Source organism: Lathamus discolor, chromosome 5 (genome assembly GCF_037157495.1).
Source record: "Lathamus discolor isolate bLatDis1 chromosome 5, bLatDis1.hap1, whole genome shotgun sequence".
Lineage (NCBI taxonomy): Eukaryota > Metazoa > Chordata > Aves > Psittaciformes > Psittacidae > Lathamus > Lathamus discolor.
Window position 1 is genome coordinate 25,446,723 of NC_088888.1, and position 22,732 is coordinate 25,469,454.

At 40.1% G+C, this 22,732-nt stretch overlaps 1 protein-coding gene across 2 annotated transcripts in view; it reads right to left on the bottom strand.

The window, feature by feature from the left end:
• CRIM1 (cysteine rich transmembrane BMP regulator 1) overlaps positions 1-22,732 on the bottom strand; it is a 212,441-nt gene that overhangs the window by 26,762 nt on the left and 162,947 nt on the right. For both annotated transcript variants that reach the window (XM_065680092.1, XM_065680091.1), the window contains 3 exons: positions 16,447-16,603; positions 5,475-5,596; positions 1,693-1,902 (listed from right to left, as the gene is read on the bottom strand). In XM_065680092.1, the coding sequence (XP_065536164.1) occupies positions 1,693-1,902; positions 5,475-5,596; positions 16,447-16,603 (489 nt within the window). The remainder of the gene's footprint in view (positions 1-1,692; positions 1,903-5,474; positions 5,597-16,446; positions 16,604-22,732) is intronic.

Here is a 22,732-nt window from a genome sequence, read left to right on the forward strand (position 1 = left end):
TTATGGAAAAGGTGAGTGACTACTGCAGGTACTCCAAAAGTTCAGTGCAGCCCTGAATTCCAGGTAATACAAGTGGAAAATAACATCCCTGTCAGGTGATATGACTTTAGGAATATGATACTCTGTTATGTCCTGTTTGTGTGTTCCTCCTGGAACAATATTGACTGAATATTTTTGTTTATTTTTGTGAGTTTCACAGGGGAAAGAACTGTACTATTTAAAACAGACTGTGAATGTACGTGTGTGCCGGGAGCTGGACAACAGAATGACAGTATCTGATGAAATACATACAGATGAACACTGCATACTGCTGTAGCAGAAGTGCTCCAAGATGACAAAACACTAGTGTTCCCTTTAAAAACATTATGCTTTCTTAATTCCCCATCAGACTAGCCAGATACTTAACAATGGAAGAGAAGGAAGCAAGCAAAGGATTGTCACCATAGTTTGCATAACTTACTGTTTTCATCTCAGCTAAAAATTTCATTAATGGTTGTCATTAATAGGATGCTAAGCATTAAGAGATTGGCCTCATTAACTAAGTAATTACTTAGTACTGAAAATAGCTCCTTCTTCATGAAACCCAGTGCCAAAAGTAACACTATGGCTGGCCATGGAACCACAGTGCCCAGCCTCCATAGGGGAGAGCAGTGCAAACTGAGAAAGGCTGAAAGTGAGACTCACACTTTTTGGAGTCTTGCATCTTTTGGGGGACTAGGTTTTTCCAATTACCACAAGGTGTAAACTCCACTGGAGATCACAATTTGTCCAAATAATCTAAAGGCTTAGGTTATCTTAGGTCCTATGTGTCTGTCACTTTCAGAAAGAAGATCTGGCTGCTAATTTTGCCCCTAGGATTTCCTGTTCTTTACGAAGAATTTGAAGCAGTTCATAAATGCTTATATCCTGCTACTGCTGTTTTACTGTTTTGCTATTTACAGTAGCATCATGAGCCTTGTTGTTCCTACTTGTAACATGACTTCTGATCAAGTCAGACAATATCACTGAATTACAAATTATCTAGCACTTTGTCTTCAGAATGATTCCTACAATATTTTAAAGGGCATTAATCTTATACTGTACCTACACTCCAATGAATATCATAGATGTTCTACTATTAACACTTATTAAAATTATATTGGAATGCAACATTAATTGTACTTGGGCCTTCCCACTGGAGACACTGAAATCATCTGCTGGTGACATGGAGTTTTCCCTCAGAAGACAGAATCATAATGTTCAATTACTTAAGACATCTGTTTAAATGTGTATTCCTTTGAGGGGATGTGAAACATAGATGAGGAGATAAATTTTAATAAAACTCCATTTCAAATTAAAAAAAGAGAAAATGCAATGGCTTATTATATTTGTTATTATAGGTAACAAAATTATATATGAGTATGAATTTGCTATTAGAACTAATACAGACTGGAAACTTTTGCTAGTTTAAAGATTTCAATCTGTCAAAGATTAACATGTTAGGGCTCACAACATGCATATAGTTTAAATACTGAAGTTCCCATTCTTCACATGTGAGATCTTAATGAAAGACACTTGTCTTGTTACATTTGGGCATAGAAACCCTCATAGATACCTATTACTTAATGATGTATGAGATTATTTTCACGTATTAGAAAAGAACACATGTGAAATAAAACCCAATTACAAAGCATATGGAAGAAAGCATGTTACCTGGACATGATGGGCAACACTGCCCTGGATGTATGGTGGGGTTGCCACAGTTAGGAACAGGGCAGGTGATCAAGGCACACATTTCCCGGCCATTGTGACAGTAACATTCCCTGCAGCCATCGTGCCAGCTCTCCTCATTCTCATGTCGTCGCCCATCCATTGACAGGCAAGAGCCTGTTTTAACAGGAGGCATAAGAGAAGCAGTTGCCTCTGCAAAAAAGTCAAACAGAAAAAAAAGGGTCCCAATTAGCATGTGTTGCTTAGGAAAAAATCCACACCAACTTTATGCCAGGATTGCATTATTCTTAAAGCACATATAAGACCAAGTGAATAGTAGTTCTATCATTTACACTTATAAACAAAGTAACAAAACACAAAGAACAATTAAAGGATATACTGAAGGGGATTGTGGGATGCAGTAGAATATATTTCCCTGGAAAATATAATCTCTTCTTTCTGTTGCACCTACACTGTTTTTAATCATACACCAATGCAATATTTGCTAATAATGTATATATAAAGAAAAGAAGTGCAATGGAGTGTAACAGCAGAAAACATGAAGCGTATTTAAAATGAAATGTTTAATATGGCAGTGTATTAGATTATCTATAATGTATCTGATAGCAAGTAGAATATAAAAGCATTTACAACAGCTAAGGATGGTCTTACATCATAAATGACAAAAAAATTACAAGGAACTTTTAACATGGTCATGCTAGATACTGGAAATATCTAATAAAACACCTAGAGAAATTGTTTACATTATTATGAGAAATGAGATGCTTGGAAGACAACTGCTCTGACAATTCTGTCCCTCATTCCTGGCTTTTACTGAGATGAAAATACAGTAGCTTGAAATACTGCATTACTTGCACTTAGCCAGCACATAGAAGCAGCTGGTCCAGGGGGGATAAAGTCTCATTTGTATCTTATGTGGTATTTAAGTGCTGCAGGATTCAGATTCAATATATTCTTGTTAATCAGTAGAGTGAATTTAGAGCCCAATACTCCCTCGTCCACATCATTATGATGATAAGGATTTACGATCAGTTTGTCAGTGAGCTGACTTGTTTTCAGCGTATGTCAACCATGTTCTACTGACATATATATATAAGGTTATTTGTATTAAGTTGCTTATTTCATTTTCTGTTTAAAAAAAGCATGCAGTATGAAAAGTAGTAATGTTTATATGCAACTTTAATAATGAGTTTCTTTGGTTGTTCTTTACTAACATCTAAGTCAGTATATCTTCAGCTGCAGCAGATCTATCAAAGGTGGTCTCAGACCCAGAAGCAGATGGTACAAAGTTAGTTTGATGCATATCATCAGAGTAAGAACTCAGTACACAGAAATTACATTAGCATAGCATTTTGTGAATTAAAAAGAAAAGTCATGGTATAAGGATAAAACACTTGTTAAATCAGACTTAATCCTATTGCATGAACAGAAATAGTAAGTGTGATACCACTGCAGAGAAGGGAAGTTCAACCAAAGATACAAGTACAGGAGCACTGTAAATTTCAATGAGGTACTATCTCTACTAGTTTGAAGCTTGTCACTACTGCTAAAGTACAATATCCAGTTTCTGAACTGTGAGGAGAGACCAAAATAAATGGGTTTATTTCATTTAGGACACCTCCTCCCCCCACAAACAACAAAACCCACAAACATGCAGGGGGCTCCAGCTGCAATCCCTTAAATACTGAAAGAATTCTAAAGGGAATGGTGCTTAGCTGTTCCATCATGTTTGATGAGCTAAGGACAAGCAGTAACTGGTACAATTTGTAGAAAGGGAGAGAAATATTAGAAAAAATAATTTTAAATTGTCACATATTGGTAACCACAGGAAAACACTATTTAGAGTTGGGGGGGGTGTTCCGTTTTTTTTTTTTTTTTTTTCACCTTTTGTGAGTGCAGATTCTTAATAAATTAAATCTTAGACAACCATCTGTCAAGGATTATCCAGATATACTCTATTTTATACAAGGGCAGACGAACAGACCCTCAGTCTTCCAGAGGACTATCCCAGCCCTGTACTTCTATTAATCCTAGCATAAGCTATTTCTGGCAGAAGCAATTTAGAAAGTGGAGCTAATTCACAGGCAGGGGGGATTTACCTATTCCTTCCTCTTACACAGGGATTTTGGGTCAAAATTTTAACAAGGATTCACAGTTCCCCAGAACATGCTGGCAATTGTTACCATTATTCTTACACAAGTTGCTGATGAAGTGATGTTGAAGTGATTTGCTCATAGCTTGGTATTTTTATGATCATGATAACAATAAATACTACTAAGAGAGGGATCAAGTTACTTTTGCTAAATATTTGTGCATGCTTTAAAACACATTCTGGTTAAGGAAAGAACTTAAGTGTGCATACATATAATTAGTAACTGAAGAGTTGCATATGTGTTTGCAGTGTGGGATGCCATTAAGGCACACCTAAGAGAACACCCTGTGTAAATTCCATCACAGCACCACAACAATTAGGAAAAGTGTGTTGACTGTGATCATGGAGACAAATGACAAGATAAGTGATGAAAACGATGTGTCCCAATGGGACTCCATTCAGCAGTTACCATTTCTTAATTTCAAAATTTTTTTTCTGGTAAAAGTCATACATTGCAGCTTATGTCAGTGAAATCTCTGCTTCTCATACCTGCAAGGTACATTTATGACGTGTAATTTTTTTTTTTCCCTAGAAATCTTACAGTTTTGTTATAATTGTCTGCAATGTAAGATGTCATGTGGAAAAAATATAACATTGGATCCTTCTGATTAATATGACTGCATGTTTGCCTTCAACTACAGGAGAGCGACTTAAGGAACTTGTACCATTTCTTCAAGTCCCATGTTCCCATAGCTTGTCTTATTATATTTTACGATTTTTTAAAAATGTAAAATACCAGCTGCTTAAAAAGTTAAGAATGGAGTCATTACACAAAGCAATGGCAAAATACTCAGAAGTACTTGGCTATAGCTAGAAATCAAAACTCACAAGTAAGAATCAAGGAAAATAAGCATGAAAGAGTGGTTAGGATCAGAGAGAGCCTGAGAACAAACGAAGTCATTAAATGCAACACGTGAAGATGAGCAATGGAGGAAGTCAGATGTCCAGAGTAATACAAAACATAAACTGCAAATCTCTTTAAAAGAGAGACATGTTAAAAGCAGCATGAAAGTAAAGCAGACAACAATCTCAATCTCCACATCACACTTCGTGGTTACGAGTTTGGGATGTGGCACATGTGACATCTTTGCCTTAAGAATACCCAGTCCTGTGTAGCACTCCCTCTACAAATTGTTCCTTGAGTCTGCCTGAGAAGTGTCCAAGAAACAGCATTCTAATTTTAGATGGTGTACAGGGCATCTATCAAATCAAAAACCTGAGTTTGTAAAGAAAAGACGATGGTGAAGAAGCCAGTATGAACACTGCTACTGAAAAAAAAAGAAAAAAAAAAAAATCCTTTCTCAACTAGCTTATTTCCAGTAGTTACTTATTAAGATCCTGATCTAATTTTTATTAATGATAACAAACTGATTTTTGTGACTTTGTAAAGGGAGATGAAAGTAGAGCAGAAGCTTTCTGGTGAAGCCAAGACGAACACAGGTAATAACAAACACCTGCAAAGCAACACTCTCCTTTGAGAGAAATTGAACCACCTGCCCCACCAGTTACCATATTTCAATTCTTACATATTCCCTGCAGTATTCCTTTTCTTCTGCTCTAGCTTCCAACACCTTTAAACACAAGTTGCAATTGCAGGTGGTAAAGCACGTACCTCTGCACTTGCAGATAACACATCCATGACTGTTCTGCTGGAAACCCATCGGACAGATTTTACCACAAGGCAGGTCCGGACATTTCTTACACCGACAGATTTCACAGCCATGCTTGTTCTTCCTAGATGACCAAAATCATTTGTTAAAGGTCAGCAGGTTGCTTCAAATATCTACACGTCATGTTTAAAGCAAAAGCATTCCCTAAAGATGGGACTGATCAAGTAAAGAAAATTATCATTAACAGTCACCCTTATGTTCAGCAGGTGTATGGGATGTACAGGTTTCCATCCCTGGCATGTGCTCCCTCCATATAACTGGCAGAATCTGCATACTGTACTTGCAAGCCATAGCAGATAATACAGATGTATGTACTTGTGACAACTATTGATAGTAGTTTTTTTTGTTTTCAACTGAAAACATAGAAAGAAAACCTAATTAGAGGGGTATGTAGGAATCTATGTTAAAATTCCTGTGTTTTTGTAATGCAAATTAGTGTTAACTTTCCTCCTCTAACAGTAAGTACAGTAGATTTCTTCTCTTGCACACTGACACTACAGAGAGATCTATGGAAACATTAAATAAGCAGACAAAAAGCTGACTCAAAACTTAGCATATGGAATGCCAGTAACCCATATAAAAAGTAGGGGACACAGTAACATATTTTGAAACAGCAAAAGCCAGAGAACTTTCCAGCAGACAGAGTACAGAAAATCAAGAATATAAACACTTCCAAAACTTCCAGGTGAAGCTAGGCAGGAGTCTAGAGTACCACCTGACAGCATCTCTTCACAACAGCATAAACATGCTGCTTCTGAGAATCCTATACTGTAATATTTGCTATTTTTCTTGTTTTCGGGAAGACTGATAATACCACTCACACTTCAGGCACAAGTGTGCCTGAAGTATCTCTTCAGAGAATCATAGAATCATAGACTAGTTAGGGTTGGAAAGGACCTTAAGATCATCAAGTTCCAACCCCCCTGCCATGGACAGGGACACCTCTCACTAAACCATCCCACACAAGGCTCTGTCCAACCTGGCCTTGAACACTGCCAGGGATGGAGCTTTCACGGCTTCCTTGGGCAACCCATTCCAGTGCTTCACCACCCTCACAGGAAAGAACTTCTTCCTTATATCTAATCTAAACTTCCCCTGTTTAAGTTTTAACCCGTTACCCCTTGTCCTGTCACTACAGTCCCTGACGAAGAGACCCTCCCCAGCATCCCTATAGGCCCCCTTCAGGTACTGGAAGGCTGCTGAGGTCTCCATGCAGCCTTCTCTTCTCCAGGCTGAACAGTCCCAACTTTCTCAGCCTATCCTCATACAGGAGGTACTCCAGTCCCCTGATCATCCTCGTGGCCCTCCTCTGGACTTGTTCCAGCAGTTCCATGTCCTTTTTCTGTTGAGGACACCAGAACTGCACACAATAGTCCAGGTGAGGTCTCACAAGAGCAGAGTAGAGGGGCAGGATCACCTCCTTCAACCTGCTGGTCATGCTCCTTTTGATGCAGCCCAGGATACGGTTGGCTTTCTGGGCTGCAAGCGCACACTGCCGGCTCATGTTCATTTTCTCATCGACCAGCACCCCCAAGTCCTTCTCAGCAGGGCCGCTCTGAATCTCTTCTCTGCCCAGTCTGTAGCTGTGCCTGGGACTGCTCCGACCCAGAATCCCACAGAATCACACAGAATCCCAAGGGTTGGAAGGGACCTAAAAAGATCATCTAGTCCAACCCCCCTGCAAGAGCAGGGTAACCTACAGTACATCACACAGGAACCTGTCCAGGCGGGCCTTGAATATCTCCAGTGTAGGAGACTCCACAACCCCCCTGGGCAACCTGTTCCAGTGCTCTGTCACTCTTACAGTAAAGAAGTTCTTCCTGATGTTAACGTGGAACTTCCTATGCTCCAGTTTACACCCATTGCCCCTTGTCCTATCACTGGATATCACTGAAAAAAGCCTAGCTCCATCATCCTGACACCTACCCTTTACATATTTGTAAACATTGATGAGGTCACCCCTCAGTCTCCTCTTCTCCAAGCTAAAGAGACCCAGCTCCCTCAGCCTCTCCTCATAAGGGAGATGTTCCACTCCCTTAATCATCTTTGTGGCTCTGCACTGGACTCCTTCAAGCAATTCCCTGTCCTTCTTGAACAGAGGGGCCCAGAACTGGACGCAATATTCCAGATGCGGCCTCACCAAGGCTGAGTAGAGGGGGAGGAGAACCTCTCTTGACCTACTAACCACACCCTTTCTAATGCACCCTAAGATGCCATTTGCCTTCTTGGCCACAAGAGCACATTGCTGGCTCATGGTCATCCTCCTATCCACCAGGACCCCCAGGTCCCTTTCCCCTTCACTACTTTCCAGCAGGTCAACCCCCAACCTGTACTGGTACATGGGGTTGTTCTTCCCCAGATGCAAGACTCTACACTTGCCCTTGTTAAATTTCATCAAGTTTCTCCCCGCCCAACTCTCCAGCCTGTCCAGGTCTCGCTGAATGGCAGCACAGTCCTCTGGTGTGTCAGCCACTCCTCCCAGTTTTGTGTCATCAGCAAACTTGCTGAGGGTGCACTCAGTTCCCTCATCCAGGTCATTGATGAAAATATTAAACAGCACCGGTCCCAGCACCGACCCCTGAGGAACTCCACTAGTCACAGACCTCCAGCTAGACTCTGCGCCATTGACCACAACTCTGCCTTCTTCCTTTCAACCAGTTCTCGATCCACCTCAGTACTTGATCGTCAAGCCCACACTTCTTTAGCTTATCTATGAGGATGCTGTGGGAGACAGTATCAAATGCCTTACTGAAATCAAGAAAAACTACATCTACCGCTCTACCATCATCCCTCCACCTAGTCACTTCCTCATAGAAGGCTATAAGGTTGGTCATACATGACTTCCCCCTCATAAAACCATGTTGGCTGTTCTTAATGACCCCCTCATCCTTGATATGCCTAGTGATGGAGTCAAGAATAAGTTGTTCCATCATCTTTCCAGGGATGGAGGTAAGGCTGACCGGTCTATAATTACCCGGGTCCTCCTTCTTGCCCTTTTTATAGATTGGTGTGACCTTTGCCATCCGCCAATCCTCAGGCACCTCGCCCGTTTCCCACGACTTACCAAAGATGATGGAAAGTGGCCTAGCAATGACCTCCGCCAGCTCCCTCAGCACCCGTGGGTGCATTCCATCCGGACCCATCGATTTACAGATGTCCAGTTTGCATAGCTGATCCCTAACCCAATCCCCATCTACCAAAGCAAACTCCTCCTTTGTCCTGACTCCTTCTGGGGCTATAGAAATCCGGGGCCCCCAGGGAGAGTCTGCAGGAGTAAAGACAGAGGCAAAGAAGGCATTCAGCACCTCTGCCTTCTTTATATCCTCTGTCTCCAGGGCACCCACTTCGTTCAGCAGTGGGCCTATATTGCCTCTTGTGTTAGTTCTATTTGCTATGTATTTGAAGAAGCCCTTTCTATTGTCTTTAACCCGACTAGCAAGATTGAGTTCCAAGGAGGCCTTAGCTGTCCTAATTGCCTCCCTACATCCTCTAACAACTGTCCTATATTCCTCCCAAGCGGCCAGCCCCTCCTTCCATAATCCATAGATTCTCCTTTTCCACTTGAGTTTGCCCAGCAGCTCCTTGTTTAACCACGCCGGTCTCCTAGATCCCTTACTTGACTTCCTACTCATTGGGACGCGCCGATCCTGAGCTTGGAAGAAGCGGTCCTTGAATGCTAACCAACTATCTTGAGCCCCTTTACCGCCTAGTACACTTTCCCATGAGACTTCCCTTAGCAGTTGACTGAAGAGGCCAAAGTTGGCCCTTCGGAAATCCAGAACTGTGGCTTTGCTAGGTATTCTATTCCTCCCACACAGGATCCTAAACTCCACCATCTCATGGTCACTGCAGCCAAGGCTGCCATTGACCGTCACCACTTCGACCAAACCCTCCTTGTTGGCGAGTACTAAATCTAGCAGCGCTGCTCTCCTAGTTGGTACATCCACCATTTGCATTAAGAAATTATCATCAATGCACTCGAGGAACCTCCTAGACTGTGAATGACTGGCTGTGTGAGTCTTCCAGCAAATATCGGGGTAGTTAAAGTCCCCCACGACGACTAAGGCATGTAGTCGCGAGGCTACTTCCAGTTGCCTGTAGAAAGCCTCATCAACTCCTTCGTCCTGATCAGGAGGTCTGTAATAGACCCCCACAACTGTATCACCCGTGCCAGTCAGCCCCTTGATTCGTACCCACAGACATTCCACTTGCTCCTCATCCGACCCCGGACAGAACTCAATATATTCTAGTTGCTCTCTCACGTAAAGAGCAACTCCACCACCTCGCTTCGCTGACCTATCTTTCCTAAAAAGGACATAGCCATCCATGACCACATTCCAGTCATGTGAACTGTCCCACCATGTCTCTGTAATTGCCACTAGATCATAACCTTTAGCCTGCACACAGACTTCTAACTCCTCCTGTTTATTCCCCATGCTGCGTGCGTTGGTGTACAGGCATTTCAGGGAGCCAGTCCTAGTACCCTTTTTCCCCTGCGGGACAGGGTCTAAAAAGCTATCCTTTCCCACAAGTGAAACAAGAGATTGATAGTCCTCCTTAGCCCGCCATCCTTCAATCCCTAGCATGTTCCTCTTGGGCTTGTCCCCAACAGGCCCAGTTAAATCCCCTCCCCCCTTCATAACTAGTTTAAAGCCCTGTCAATAAGCCCTGCTAACTCCTGCCCCAAAACCCTCTTTCTTCTCTGGGACTGGTGTATCCCGCCTGTCACCAGCAAACCAGGTGTCCCATACAGCAGCCCGTGACTGAAAAACCCAAACCCCTGCCTTTGGCACCAGTCACGTAGCCATACATTAACCTGCAGAGTCTTCTTATATATCCCTTCACCCTCGCTTGCAACAGGTAAACACAACCTTCGCTCCAGACCCTTTAACCAGTCGTCCCAGGGCCCTGTAGTCTCTCTTCATTGCCCTTACGTTCCTCGTAATAATTTCGTCACTGCCAACATGAAAAACCAGCAGCGGGTAGCAGTCAGACGGCTGCACCAGTTCAGAGAGCTTCTTTTTAACATCTCTAATCCGAGCCCCAGGCAGGCAGCAGACCTCCCTGTGGGGTGGATCCGGTCGACAAATGGGCCCTTCTGTTCCCCTCAGAAGGGAGTCACCCACCACAATTACTCTTCTTTTCTTCTTGGTTGGGGAAGTTCTGAGGCATGTGGGTGAGTGACTAGCCCTGGGTGACTCACTAGATAGATTTGCCTCACCATCTCCATTCACCTGGCCCTGAATTTCCAAGACCTCATACCTGTTATTCAAGGGCAATTGGGAGGGAGGAAGGGATTGTGAGGGTTTTCGCTTACCTCTCCGAGGAGGAACCTCCCTCCATCCATCCTTGTCCATTAAGCTCTCTCCTTCTGTCTGATGGTAGGAGGGAAGGGGATCCATCGCTTGTTGAACCACTTCCCTCTGCCCTTGCCTTAGGGTGTGGTTCCACCAATCTATTTCACTTTCACACTCTCTAATGGCTCTCAACCTTTCAACATCCTCCCTCAGTTCAGCCACCTGCCTGAGCAGGTCATTTATTTGCTCACAGCGAACACAAGCAGTGTCACTGGCTCCCTCCAATACAAGTGCCAGGCTCAGGCATTCGCTGCAGCCAGAGACCTGCACAGCTGCATGTCTGCAGGAAGGCTCAGTCTGGATACCCACATTAGTACTCACTACAGCTTTCGATCGTGTTGTAACCATGATCTATCTGGTCAATCAATCCGTCTACGTCTCTCAGCACTCCTTCCCCCTCCTGTACTCCAGGCGAGTCCTCCCGATGAGGCGGATGGAACGCTTCCCTGCCCGCTCGCCTGCCCGCGCGAACTGCCGCGCAAACTGCCTCGACCCTCTGCCTCGACGCTCTCTGTTTGCCGGCTCTGTTCGCCGCGCTCCTGGTCGCCGCGCTCCCTGGGAAGGTTTCCTTGCACTTGTCATGGTTGAACTTCATAAGGTTGTCATCAGCCCACCTCACAAACGTGTCAAGGTCCCTCTGGATGGCATCCCTTCCCTCCAGCGGATCAGCTGAACCACACAGCTTGGTGTCATCAGCAAACTTGCTGAGGGCACACTCAATCCCACTGTCCATGTCAGCGATGAAGATGTTGTACAAGACCGGTCCCAACACTGATCCCTGAGGGACACCACTCATCACTGGTCTCCAGCTGGACATTGAGCCATTGACCAGAACTCTTTGTGTGAGGCCATCCAGCCAGTTCTTTATCCACCGAGTGGTCCATCTATCAAACTGATGTCTCTCCAATTTAGAGACAAGGATGTCATGTGGGACAGTGTTGAACTGTCATATACAGGTAATTTTCTGTGTCTTCACAAGATACTGGGGGGCGGGGTGTGGGAAGGGGAGTTTTAATGAAGAAATTAAAGACAAAGAGGGTAAAAAACCCTAATAAATTATTTCCGTAAGTCTGTGGATAAATACATTGCTCGAATGAGGTAATTCATTAAAATTAGGAACACATTTACTGAGAAACTGACAGATCTCTCATTGATTACTACACCATTAAATGGACACTGGTCGTGTCCCCCCCCCCCACCGCCAGAGACGATATATGGGAAGTCAGAACATCTAGAGGAATAGAGAAGAAATAAATTATGTAAATCTCTAAAAATACTGACTTCAAACTCTAGAGAACTTCATGTGATTTTTAGTTAAAAGGCTGAGGAAAACAGTCACACAATAGGATGGAGAATGGAAAACTTTCTGTCCTCCTATCCATCTACTTTTATCTCCTTTATCTCTGTAACCACAGTCTTTTAATTTTAAAAGAAGTGCTTATTTCCATTAATGTGTTTTAAAACAGCGAACTCTATTAAGTTGTTTTTTTTTTTTTTTTGAGAGAACTGTGAAAACATTTTGGTTTCTTTAAAGACGCACGATCTCAGATTTCCCAATTATCAAACTTTGGCAGTCTTTAAGACAAATTTAAAAACATCAAACAGATGATGATTACTCCTTAACTTTCCACTCTTCAATGCATTTTTAATACTTGCTTCTTTAGTGTCCTACTTGTGATTTTGGTTTGTAATGTAAAACCAAAGTTTTACATGGTAATAGAGATCTGTCTTCTCATGCTTTTGATGGTCAGAACAGGCTCGCAAGTCACATGAGGCTCACTATTTTAGAGAAGAAATTGGCATGGTAGCAGTAGAGAACTGAACAAACATACTGTATTTCTTTTTGGGTGTACGAAAGTGCAAGGGAAAGATCATCTCAAAGACAGGTTTCCTAAAGCACTAGCATCAGCTTGAAACTGAAAACTTGTTTTAAAAACGTCTTTATCTTACTCCCATCTACCATATTTGTCCATTAATCTTTGCTGTCATTTGTAAAATACTTGTCCTACATAGATCACATAGATTTTCTAATAGAACTGGTTTATGCACAGTTCAGTTAAAAGAAAAAAAAAAAAAGAGAAAATTGTATTTCAGCTTATCTAAGTACAGGAAACATATACAGAAATCTGTAATTTTCCCCTTCCAGCCAATATATTAAATGAGTCATACAAACAGGCTAAAAATTACTCCTCTCTACAACAAGCAGTGTAATTCTGTGAGAGGCTGAACATTATCTTTTTCATAATGCTTCCTATTTGAAGATGAGCCATGTGGTTCAGTGCCAGCCCATGGAGCAGTTCTGCCCCGTGTGATGTTCTCACTGACCTCCCACTGACCCTCCTCACTGTTTACCATTTTTCTTCCTTTTCACTAAAATCCAGATACTTTCAAATTCTGAAGATCTGTATTTCCATTTTGAAGCATATTATTTTGTACTTTTAGTCTTATTCAGTTATACATAGTAAGCCTAGTAAATCTAGGAAATAAAGCCTGTCTTATTATTCTCTTCTTCAACATCATAAACCTTAATATTTTTCTAAACTTCTTATGTGACAATAACACACTATTTCTTAGAGACTGGCTGCTTCCTCCACAAGTTTAGAAAATCACTTGGATTTGTGCCTGAAATTTGTATCCTTTAACATATTCTCCTTGACACTTGATTGACACTGAAAAATACTTGCACCTAGAACCAAGCATCTCTGTGTTAAAAGCGCTCTTGCAGCTCAAGGACAATATTTATAGGCCTTTCCCTAGCCTTCTCAGAAACTGAGTCATGAGCTCTTTATTACAGGAAAGTTTTCCAGCAAAATGAATGATTTCATTGATTTCTTGAAATAAAGCTAGGCCCATTTATCTTTTTTCTCTTCATTCCTCTTTGGTTTTCATTCAGAATATTGAACCATTTTTGGGTAGACAGACAGCATTAATGCAATGTATGTCTGTGTTGAAGAAGATGGCACAGACCGCTTTAGATTTCCCCACACAATCAGCTAGATTACTGTTGACACATACCACAGATTTATTAACAATAACCACCTTAAGTGCTTGGGCACAGGTATCAGCAGGGTGATAATCACACGCAAACTAAGGACTCTATAGGTCTGGAGCACTGCTGTCAAAGGAAAATTGGTTTATTAAGGTGCAAAGTGTATTAGGCTCCATACTTGGGTTCTTATCTTTCTCATCTTCAGAGGTTTCTGCTCTATGTGAACTATGTAGGACAAGTACTTTACAAATGACAGCAAAGACACATGGTCTGGTCACTAATGAGGTAGACTTAAACCAAGAACATTACTACCAGTGACACACACTGGAAACACAAGCCCAGGAATGGAAATTCACTGTTTTATCTTAAAAGAGTATTTGTTTCTTTCCTGAAGATTCAGTTTTGAAGTAAAAAAAAAAAAAAAAAAAAAAAAAGAAAAACCAACAACCAAACCCCCCAAAACCCTGAAAAACCAAGTTCAGTTCACCAGAGGTTATTAAGGTCTCTACCATGTTCCAGTTAAAATTGTAAAAATACTGTCCAGCTTCCTCTAGACAAAAAGCACAGTTTAAAATAACCAAACCACGCAAACCTACTCACTATGTGAAAGAGAGTATTTCTTCCTAAATCCATGTTGATGGGAAAAGTACTGCACAATAAACTAAAAGAATATACCAGGAAACGCATTTACACAAACAAAACAACTTTGGTAACTATAGTTCAAACCAATCCTCAGCAGCAGCAGCAAAACATTTTTAACACTTCAATATGAAATCTACATTAGGACTGCCAGTGAAGAAAACCAATAGTAGTAAACTGAAAGAAGCCAAAAAGAGAAACAAACTTAACCGCTTTAGATACCACAGCAAAGAACAGTTAGCTATTTCTATGTAAGACCAAAATGGCAATGACAAAAGACATTGAATAGACCTTACTTATTGTTTTTCTCATAACTTTCAAATAGGCTAAAGCAAATGGCCTTGAAAGTAGTAATTCTTTTATGCTCTTGCATTCTTAAAATTAAAAACAAATTAAAATTAAAAAGCTTTTCCTTTTCCAAGCTGAATAATATTCAATCACAGGGTAAAGAGTTAAACAGTTTTTGGTTAATATCAGCTGTCTCTGATGTTAATGCATGCACACACTCCTTGAGCACATGGATGAGAAAAATCTTCTCAGATCCTGTCCCATGGTTATGCTATTGACCCTGCTGCAGACAATAAATCATTCATTCATTCATAAATTCATTCATTCAATCACTCATCTTTATTTCATTCTGCTACCCATATTCAGTCATCCTTGCTTTTGAAGCCATTGGGCAGAATTTCTGCCAATGACAAAACTGATATCCCTTTTCTCTAAATTCCTTCCTGTTCTACTTTCTCTCACTGAAAACAACTCCCAGCCACTCCTGAAGTCAACATGCCTGAAGATAATTTTACTAACATTTTAATTTTAAATTCTTGCTTCTCCTCTCCCATATAAAACTTTGAGGTTTGGAGAGAAAAGTAAAGTTTGTTTTAATCTTTGTTATCTTTCATTCATTTTGTCTTATTTCAATACCACCACTCTCATGAGTGCAAAAATCTGCTATTATTTAACCAGTAGCAAGCCTAATTCTGTATCTCAAGTAACAGATACAGGAATACAGGATTATATTAAATAGTGTTTGTTTTGCTGGACTGCTATTATGTGACTATTTTTAAATGACACTAGGAATGCCTCAAGGATACAACTCAAGCATTTTTTCTAACTTAGAAAAAAAGAAGTGAGTTAATGTTTTCAAGGGAATTCCCCCCCCCCCCCTTTTTTTTTTAGTATTGCAATGTATCTGGTTTTATTTTCAGAAATTAAACTGTTACGAAAAGCAGGCAGTAATATTGAATGGATCCATCAAAAACTAAAATGCATAATACATACAGAAGCCACTAGCCTGATTGCTAAAAATTTCTGTGACGAAAAATTTGACCAGCTTCTGTCACCCATTCCATAAATGAATAAATATCACAAACATTTCCTTACATGGAGAAAGAACCCCAGCAAAAATACAGATTTTGAGCAGGCTTATAAAAACTTAGATAAGAGACAGCAATGTTCTGCAGGAATTGTGTAACTATCAGAAATGTCTCACTAAAACTAGTCCACTGTCATATTAACATTAAAAAACCTCCTTGAAATACTAGAAAATCATTTGAATAAAATAAATGGCTATAAAATGAAAGGGTACCACAGTGGAACATGCAAATAGAATTTCAAAAAGCTACGTGCAAGAGACGTTACTTGTAAGTAGCTTTTTCATCTTGTTTGTCAAATATTTTTCAAACAAAATTTAAGGGTTGCTTTGCTTTTACAATCTGCTGCTGTTTTTTTAAGTTGCTGTTTCTTCATCTGTTGATCAAAATCCATTTTGAAGAATACTTTAATCTCACATCAAGTAATGACATTTCTATTTTCCTACATGTTCCTCTGCTTTGTCACAAAGCAAACACAAGCATATGCCTGGATTTTGCATATTTTCGATACATATAGAGATTGTATTAAAGATGCTTTCAGAATGAGAATACGTACAAGTATCCAAAGGGACAGTACTTGTCACATACAATGGGTTTGCACTTCTTAGGCCGCGGTCGACACTGACAGATCTCACAGTTGTGGGCGTCAGTCTGGAAGCCAAAGGAACACTCCAAGGAACAGCCTGAAATGAGGCCAGTGCACAGCTCCTCCCCTGCGAGGGACAAATGCAGGTTATCACAGTGTGGAAACTGGTTATACCAGACAAATGCATCTTTAGCAGACTAAATCTTCTGTCCCCTTTTATTTCATAACTTTTTAAGTACTAGTAAGCCTTACCTTCAGACTGTCCTAACTTTAAAATATGTGACAGAATTCTCCAGCAATGACCCAAACCATATATATGAGCAGACACTACATGATGTCTTCCGTTCCAGTCAAGAACTTGGGGAGTACTACCTGGTACCCTAAACTAGGGTTTATGAATTAAATGCACAGACAAACGACTCTAACATCCATGAATGTTGGCCTTCAAGAAAACATTTAAAATGAAATATACTTTCCACACACTATATGGGTTTAATAGGTTTCTGGTCAACATACAGCATCTTTATTTCACCTTTATTTAATAGAACTGAATGGGATATATTAACAGAACTGAATGGGATATATTAACAACTTCCATTCTTTATGCTCTTTGCTGTGAACTGTTTGGTGATTAAGACCTGTTTGTGGATTGCTGACATCTCAATTTCTCCAGTACAGAGAAGAATAATGGTAATTTCACTCTCATTCAAATTTATTATTTTGAGAATGCTCAGCTGCTTTTTGTTCTTCTTGAAAGAAGAAGGACCAGAAAGACAACTCTTAACATACTCTGGGATATAAAATTCATTTATTGGTTGCAGAGGTTAGAGGAAACAAAAAGTTAAGATGATTTTTGTTACACTAGGGATGTGAAACATGGGTGGGGTGGAGGGGGGGAGGAGGGGGAAGGTAAAGGGAATTGGGTTGAGAGATCATTATTACAATAGCCAATATGAGATCAAAATGGAAAAAAATGGGAAAATATAATTGAGCTTCTTCAACAGAAGACTGTGATAGGTAGCATCCAAAAGGCTGACTTTTAGAGAGATATTTAAAGGATGACTGGTATCCAGTTAAAATATCCACACCCCTACAAAGCACTGGTTATACAGAGAGCAGCTTAAGAGTGCTTTCATGGTGGAATTTGGGCCTATAAGTGCAATGCAACATTAGAGCCTTATCGTCCCAAACAACAGTTCTCAGTTTAAGCAGGGTGAAGATCATCAGGTTCGCTGCTCCCACCACTCTGGTTTTATGCAGATCTGGTGTCTGAAGCAAAAAGGGCACAAGTTGTTTTGTCATTCAGAATACAGAAAAAGAAATGCCAGATCCTTTCACAACCTCTAGAGGTTTGTCTTTGTCAGCAGAGTACCAATGAGACAGGATTTAAGTATTTACTGTCAGACATATCTAACCTTGACACAGCAATGGTAATCCTTACCTCAGATTCTTGATGTACTCAGAAACACACATACAACCTTCATGAAGTCTTAAAAGTTCTTCAAAGGATAGAGTTCAGGCTGATCCATCAAGACCACTAGGTCTTTTAAATACACAGCCACTAATGCTGATTTAAAAACATTATAATGCAGAGGAAACTCCAATATTCTTCTCTGGTAAAGAGTGATGTATGTGTAACACAAAGACTTTCTTTGAAGCAAGTTAAAATAATGAGGATTGCTCTTTAATTCGTGAGCTTTTACACTAGGATGCTTGTACAGAATTATTGCCTGAAAGCATAGAGTGAGAGCAAAACTAAATAAACTTTTCATTATGCATGACTTTATAAGGTAGTTATAATTTTAAAGTTAGACTTGAACTTCATAAGATTGTATGGAAAAGTCACCTCCACTGGAATATCTCCAAAACCAATTTAGCTCAGTTATGACCTTGGATGTCCTATAAGTTATGATAACTCCTGGAGGTGTTCTGAAATGATCAAGTGAATGATCCTGGAATTACACAGGTTGGATTGATCAGAACCATTCATTTTCTGATGCATACTTTGTCATGGATATGAAGTGTTTAGGTGGCTGCCCATAAACATCAGGTCAAGGAACAAGAAAGTACAAATGCAAAGGCAATGGGAAAAATGAACAGACATCTTAAAAGGTGGAAAAAAAGAGCTGGAAATAAAAATAAATCTAAAAATAGAAAAAGCAAAACCATTTTTTTTAACTGGCATATCTTTATCTTATTTGACTCAGATTAATTGTTAAGGAGAGCTATCAAAGCGCAACACCCAGGTTTGAATATGAAATTGGAAAAGATGGTAAAATAACGGTTGCTCAGAATCCTACAGATTTTTTCCTGCAGTTTTTTGTTCACAGTACTATTCTCTTCTGTACTGATTGCTTTGATTTGGATAGTGAAACTGCTTCCAGAGATGTAAAACAAATTTGTTATGTGTAAAGTTAATACACTGTAAGTTAAAAGTGTCTAAGACAGTGCTATAAAAGCAGGAAGATGGTGTCTCATTCCAAGTAGCTTATGGTGTTAAATACACATAAAACTCAGTGTCCTGCGTTTAGCAATAGCAGTCAGTTTTTTCTCCTTCTTAGTAGCTGGTGCAGCACTGTATGTTGACTTCCAGCCTGGGAACAAAGCTGATAACACCGATGTCTTTAATCGTTGCTAAGTAATGTTTACTCTGGCCAAGGACTTTGTGAGTTTCATGCTCTGCCAGGGACGAGGGGAGGCCGGGAGGAAGCAGAGACAGGACACCTGACCCAAACTAGCCAAAGGGGTATTCCATACCACAGTATGTCATACCCAGGGTGGTAACTGGGAGTTACCTGGAAGGGCACGGGCTCTCTTCGGGGTGGGGGTCGAACTCGTTCGGCGGTGGTATTGTATTTTCTTCTCTTGTTATTTTCTCTTATCATTATTATCATTGGTGGTAGCGGCAGCGATTTGTGTTATACCTTAGTTACTGGGCTGTTCTTATCTCAGCCCGTGGGAGTTACATTCTCTCGATTCTCCTCCCCATCCTTCCGGGAGCGGGGAGGTGGCAGGGGAAGGAAAGAAAGAGGGAGAAAAAGGTGGGGGGAGTGAGTGGACGAGCTGTGTGGCTTGGTTTAAACCACGACACTCAGTCACCTGACATATCAGCCAGAAGATCCAGTCTCAAGGCAGTATCTTTCTTGCTTAATCCTCTGCATAGTGAGTTACCTTCAAAAGAACTTTCACTTTATAAGTGGCCAAGAAAGAAAAGCTCTTCAGAGCCTTGGGATGAATGACTGACTAACCACCACTGCTACCAATCTTAATAACAGACACTGAAGAGCATACCAAAAAGTCATCAAAACAATGTACAGGACAAGCTTGCTGAAGTCAACACAGACCATTGTTAACATCTGAACTCACTAGTGTAATGTCAGTACTATACAAAGAAATCAGAATAATCTCCACAGACCTCTGCTGACAATCCAATAAGATGTTAAAAATGATGTCTTCTGTGAACATGTTAGTTACTAAAATTAGTATGTTATTGTATTTCTGATGACATTACAAGCTGTAGAAATGAGATTTAAATTTTCTATGAAGAAATTTAGTATCCTGAAAACCAGTGAATTCTGGTCTGCTTTCACATCTGACCTAAATTTCCCCTACTTACACATCATCAAAAGCGCAACAACTAACAGGCAGTCTCAAACTGAAGTACAATCTGGTACAGATACACAGCTTACATTTGCTGTACAGGCTTGTTGAAAACACTGGACTAGTATATTAAATTGGGTATATGTGTGTATATATATGTGTGTGTTTTTCAGAAAACAGTGTGGGCATTTAAGATTAAAATGTGAATCAAATTCACTTTATGTAATTGTCAACTTGAAAATATTTCTATAGCCTTAACTATAGCTTTAAGTTAATCATAAAAAAATCATCATAAGTTTATTATGAAAGGATAAGAAAAAAAGATTTTTCTGCCAAGGTTTTACATCTCAAGTGACAAATACGTAACTCTTTATTCTTCAGAATAAAGAGAACTAGTTCATGAAATTCAACCGCAATGAACTGAGGAAATTTACCATGTCGAAATGTTAGCAGCTTTTTTGTTTAGAGGCATTCTCCACTTCTGCTTAGCTAAATTTCATAGAGGAACCTGAACCCAAATCATGCGACATATTTGCAGAGAAGAGATCCAGCTCTAGCTGGGCTAACAACTGCTTCGAAAGTATATCAGGGTTAATCAGGAAGTCTGAAAGGAGAGGATAAGAGGAAACATTTTAAAAGCTAATGTAAAAGGGAAACTGCCTTTCAAAGTTTGAGAACTGCATTAGGCATCTGCACGGCACTTCAACTCTTAACAGAATGGGATCAAGCTTCTGAACACATGGTATAAGCCATCTTTATCTCTCTGACTGATCAGTTACATTGACATCACCTAGGGAGCTAAACTAATGGTTAGATAGGCGGTAGATGGCTAAACCAGATGTAAAATGATGAAAAGGAAACCAATTAAAGGGAGGACATCTTTCATTGTGCTGCTTGGGGAAATACCTGGCTGGGGAGTAGAGCTCTTCTATGTCAATAGTAGAAATAAGTTCATTAATTCTTCCTATGAAAAATGAAATGTCCATGAGGTAATGTCAATACAGAAAACAATCCTCCTACACAAGGTAAGAGGAGGACTTAGGGGAATAAAATAGCAATAGTGGGTGAAATATAATTCTGGAAACATAGTAGGTCACGCTGCCCATAAGGAATAAATAAGAACTTGTGCTACAAACTAGAGTTCACATGCAGGATACTGGTTGATGTCAGAATGGCACTGATGTGATATGACTTTAGAGAAAGATGAATGTGTTCCTGAATGTATCTGGCTAATATAACTGTATTTTTGCCACAAATACTGAACTTTATAATGTGAGGACAGACATACGCTGAAACATAAAATTCTGTGAGAGTATCAACTGCATGAACTACAGCACAAGGCTAGGACAATAATCACGGAAAGGCTGTTTGTACTCAACCAGTGATATTAAAAAAGCCTGCTGCTAGGAACAAATACTCATTCAAGGACAAACACAGAGAATACTTAGAGCAGTGAATCCGTCCCACACAAGACCATGCAATTTTCTTTCCCATGTGCAATCATGACTGCAAAAGCTGCAGCAAAGTCAGTTACCAAAAGATCTATGTTTCTAGTCAGTCCTAACAAGTCCTCACTACACTGGGAAAAGCTATTTTTTTTACCTCTCTAAACACTGTAGCTCTAGCCAACACTTCATTCTGTGGTTTGGTACACATTATATGCTGACTTGGATATAGGAATTTCAAATTACTGGATTCATTTCGATCAATCTAATAAGATGCTATTGGGAAAAAAAACCCCAACCAACCACAAGTAGAAAGGGAAACAACAGCTGAAGATGAATTTGCCTTCCAAAAAACATTTATGAATTATTAACAAATATGAGAACCAAGGTTTTTAAGCCTGGTCACTGTTACCCAAAAAATCCTTCTAAATATAGTGAGTTCTTTCTCAGCCTTTCTTCACTCATAGTTTCATACTGACTATAATAATGCAAATATCAGTTTCAGAAGAGCATGACAACTGTTTAAGGGGAATCTGTTTGGGATACAGGTGATGGGACAACACTCTGAAGCAGGAAGTGTTGTCTTAAGAAGAGATGATTATCAAGCTATGATGAGGCCCTACATTGCACACAAACTACGTGGTGCTTTAAAACTCTTTTCCCCTAAGTTCTTATTTTCAAAACTAACACCAACTCTTCTTCTTAAAAGACTGTCAGATCACTGTAAGACTGAGAAGGAAAGAAAGGTTATGTACAAAATCAACATGTGAGAGCAGTTGATATATGGAAGTGACCTACTATAGTCCAGGCCCCAATCTGCAAACAAGACAAGAACGAAATTCTGTTCCAGGATATGCAATACTAGCAAATCTTTGCATTTGTGAGGATTCACTTAGTAGTCGTATACTTCAGATACAACACAACCTTAGATACAGTGTACCTCAAAAGGAGTCACAATTCTTTGGCCCAAATTCAAATCATCAAATGTGTGATTTATTCCTGATTTCAAAGTGCTCACATGTCCACCTTCCATGAACCTATGAATATTTGGAGTGTTATAAAATATTGCTCAAAAATCAAACTGAAAAGAACACAAAATTCAATTCCGTGAATTGCATGTTTAGGTATAAAAGAGGTCTTCTGTTTGAACTTCTAATAGCTCAATTGAAATTCCAGCTCTTATTTAAAGGACAGCCTGATTTCTTTCTTCT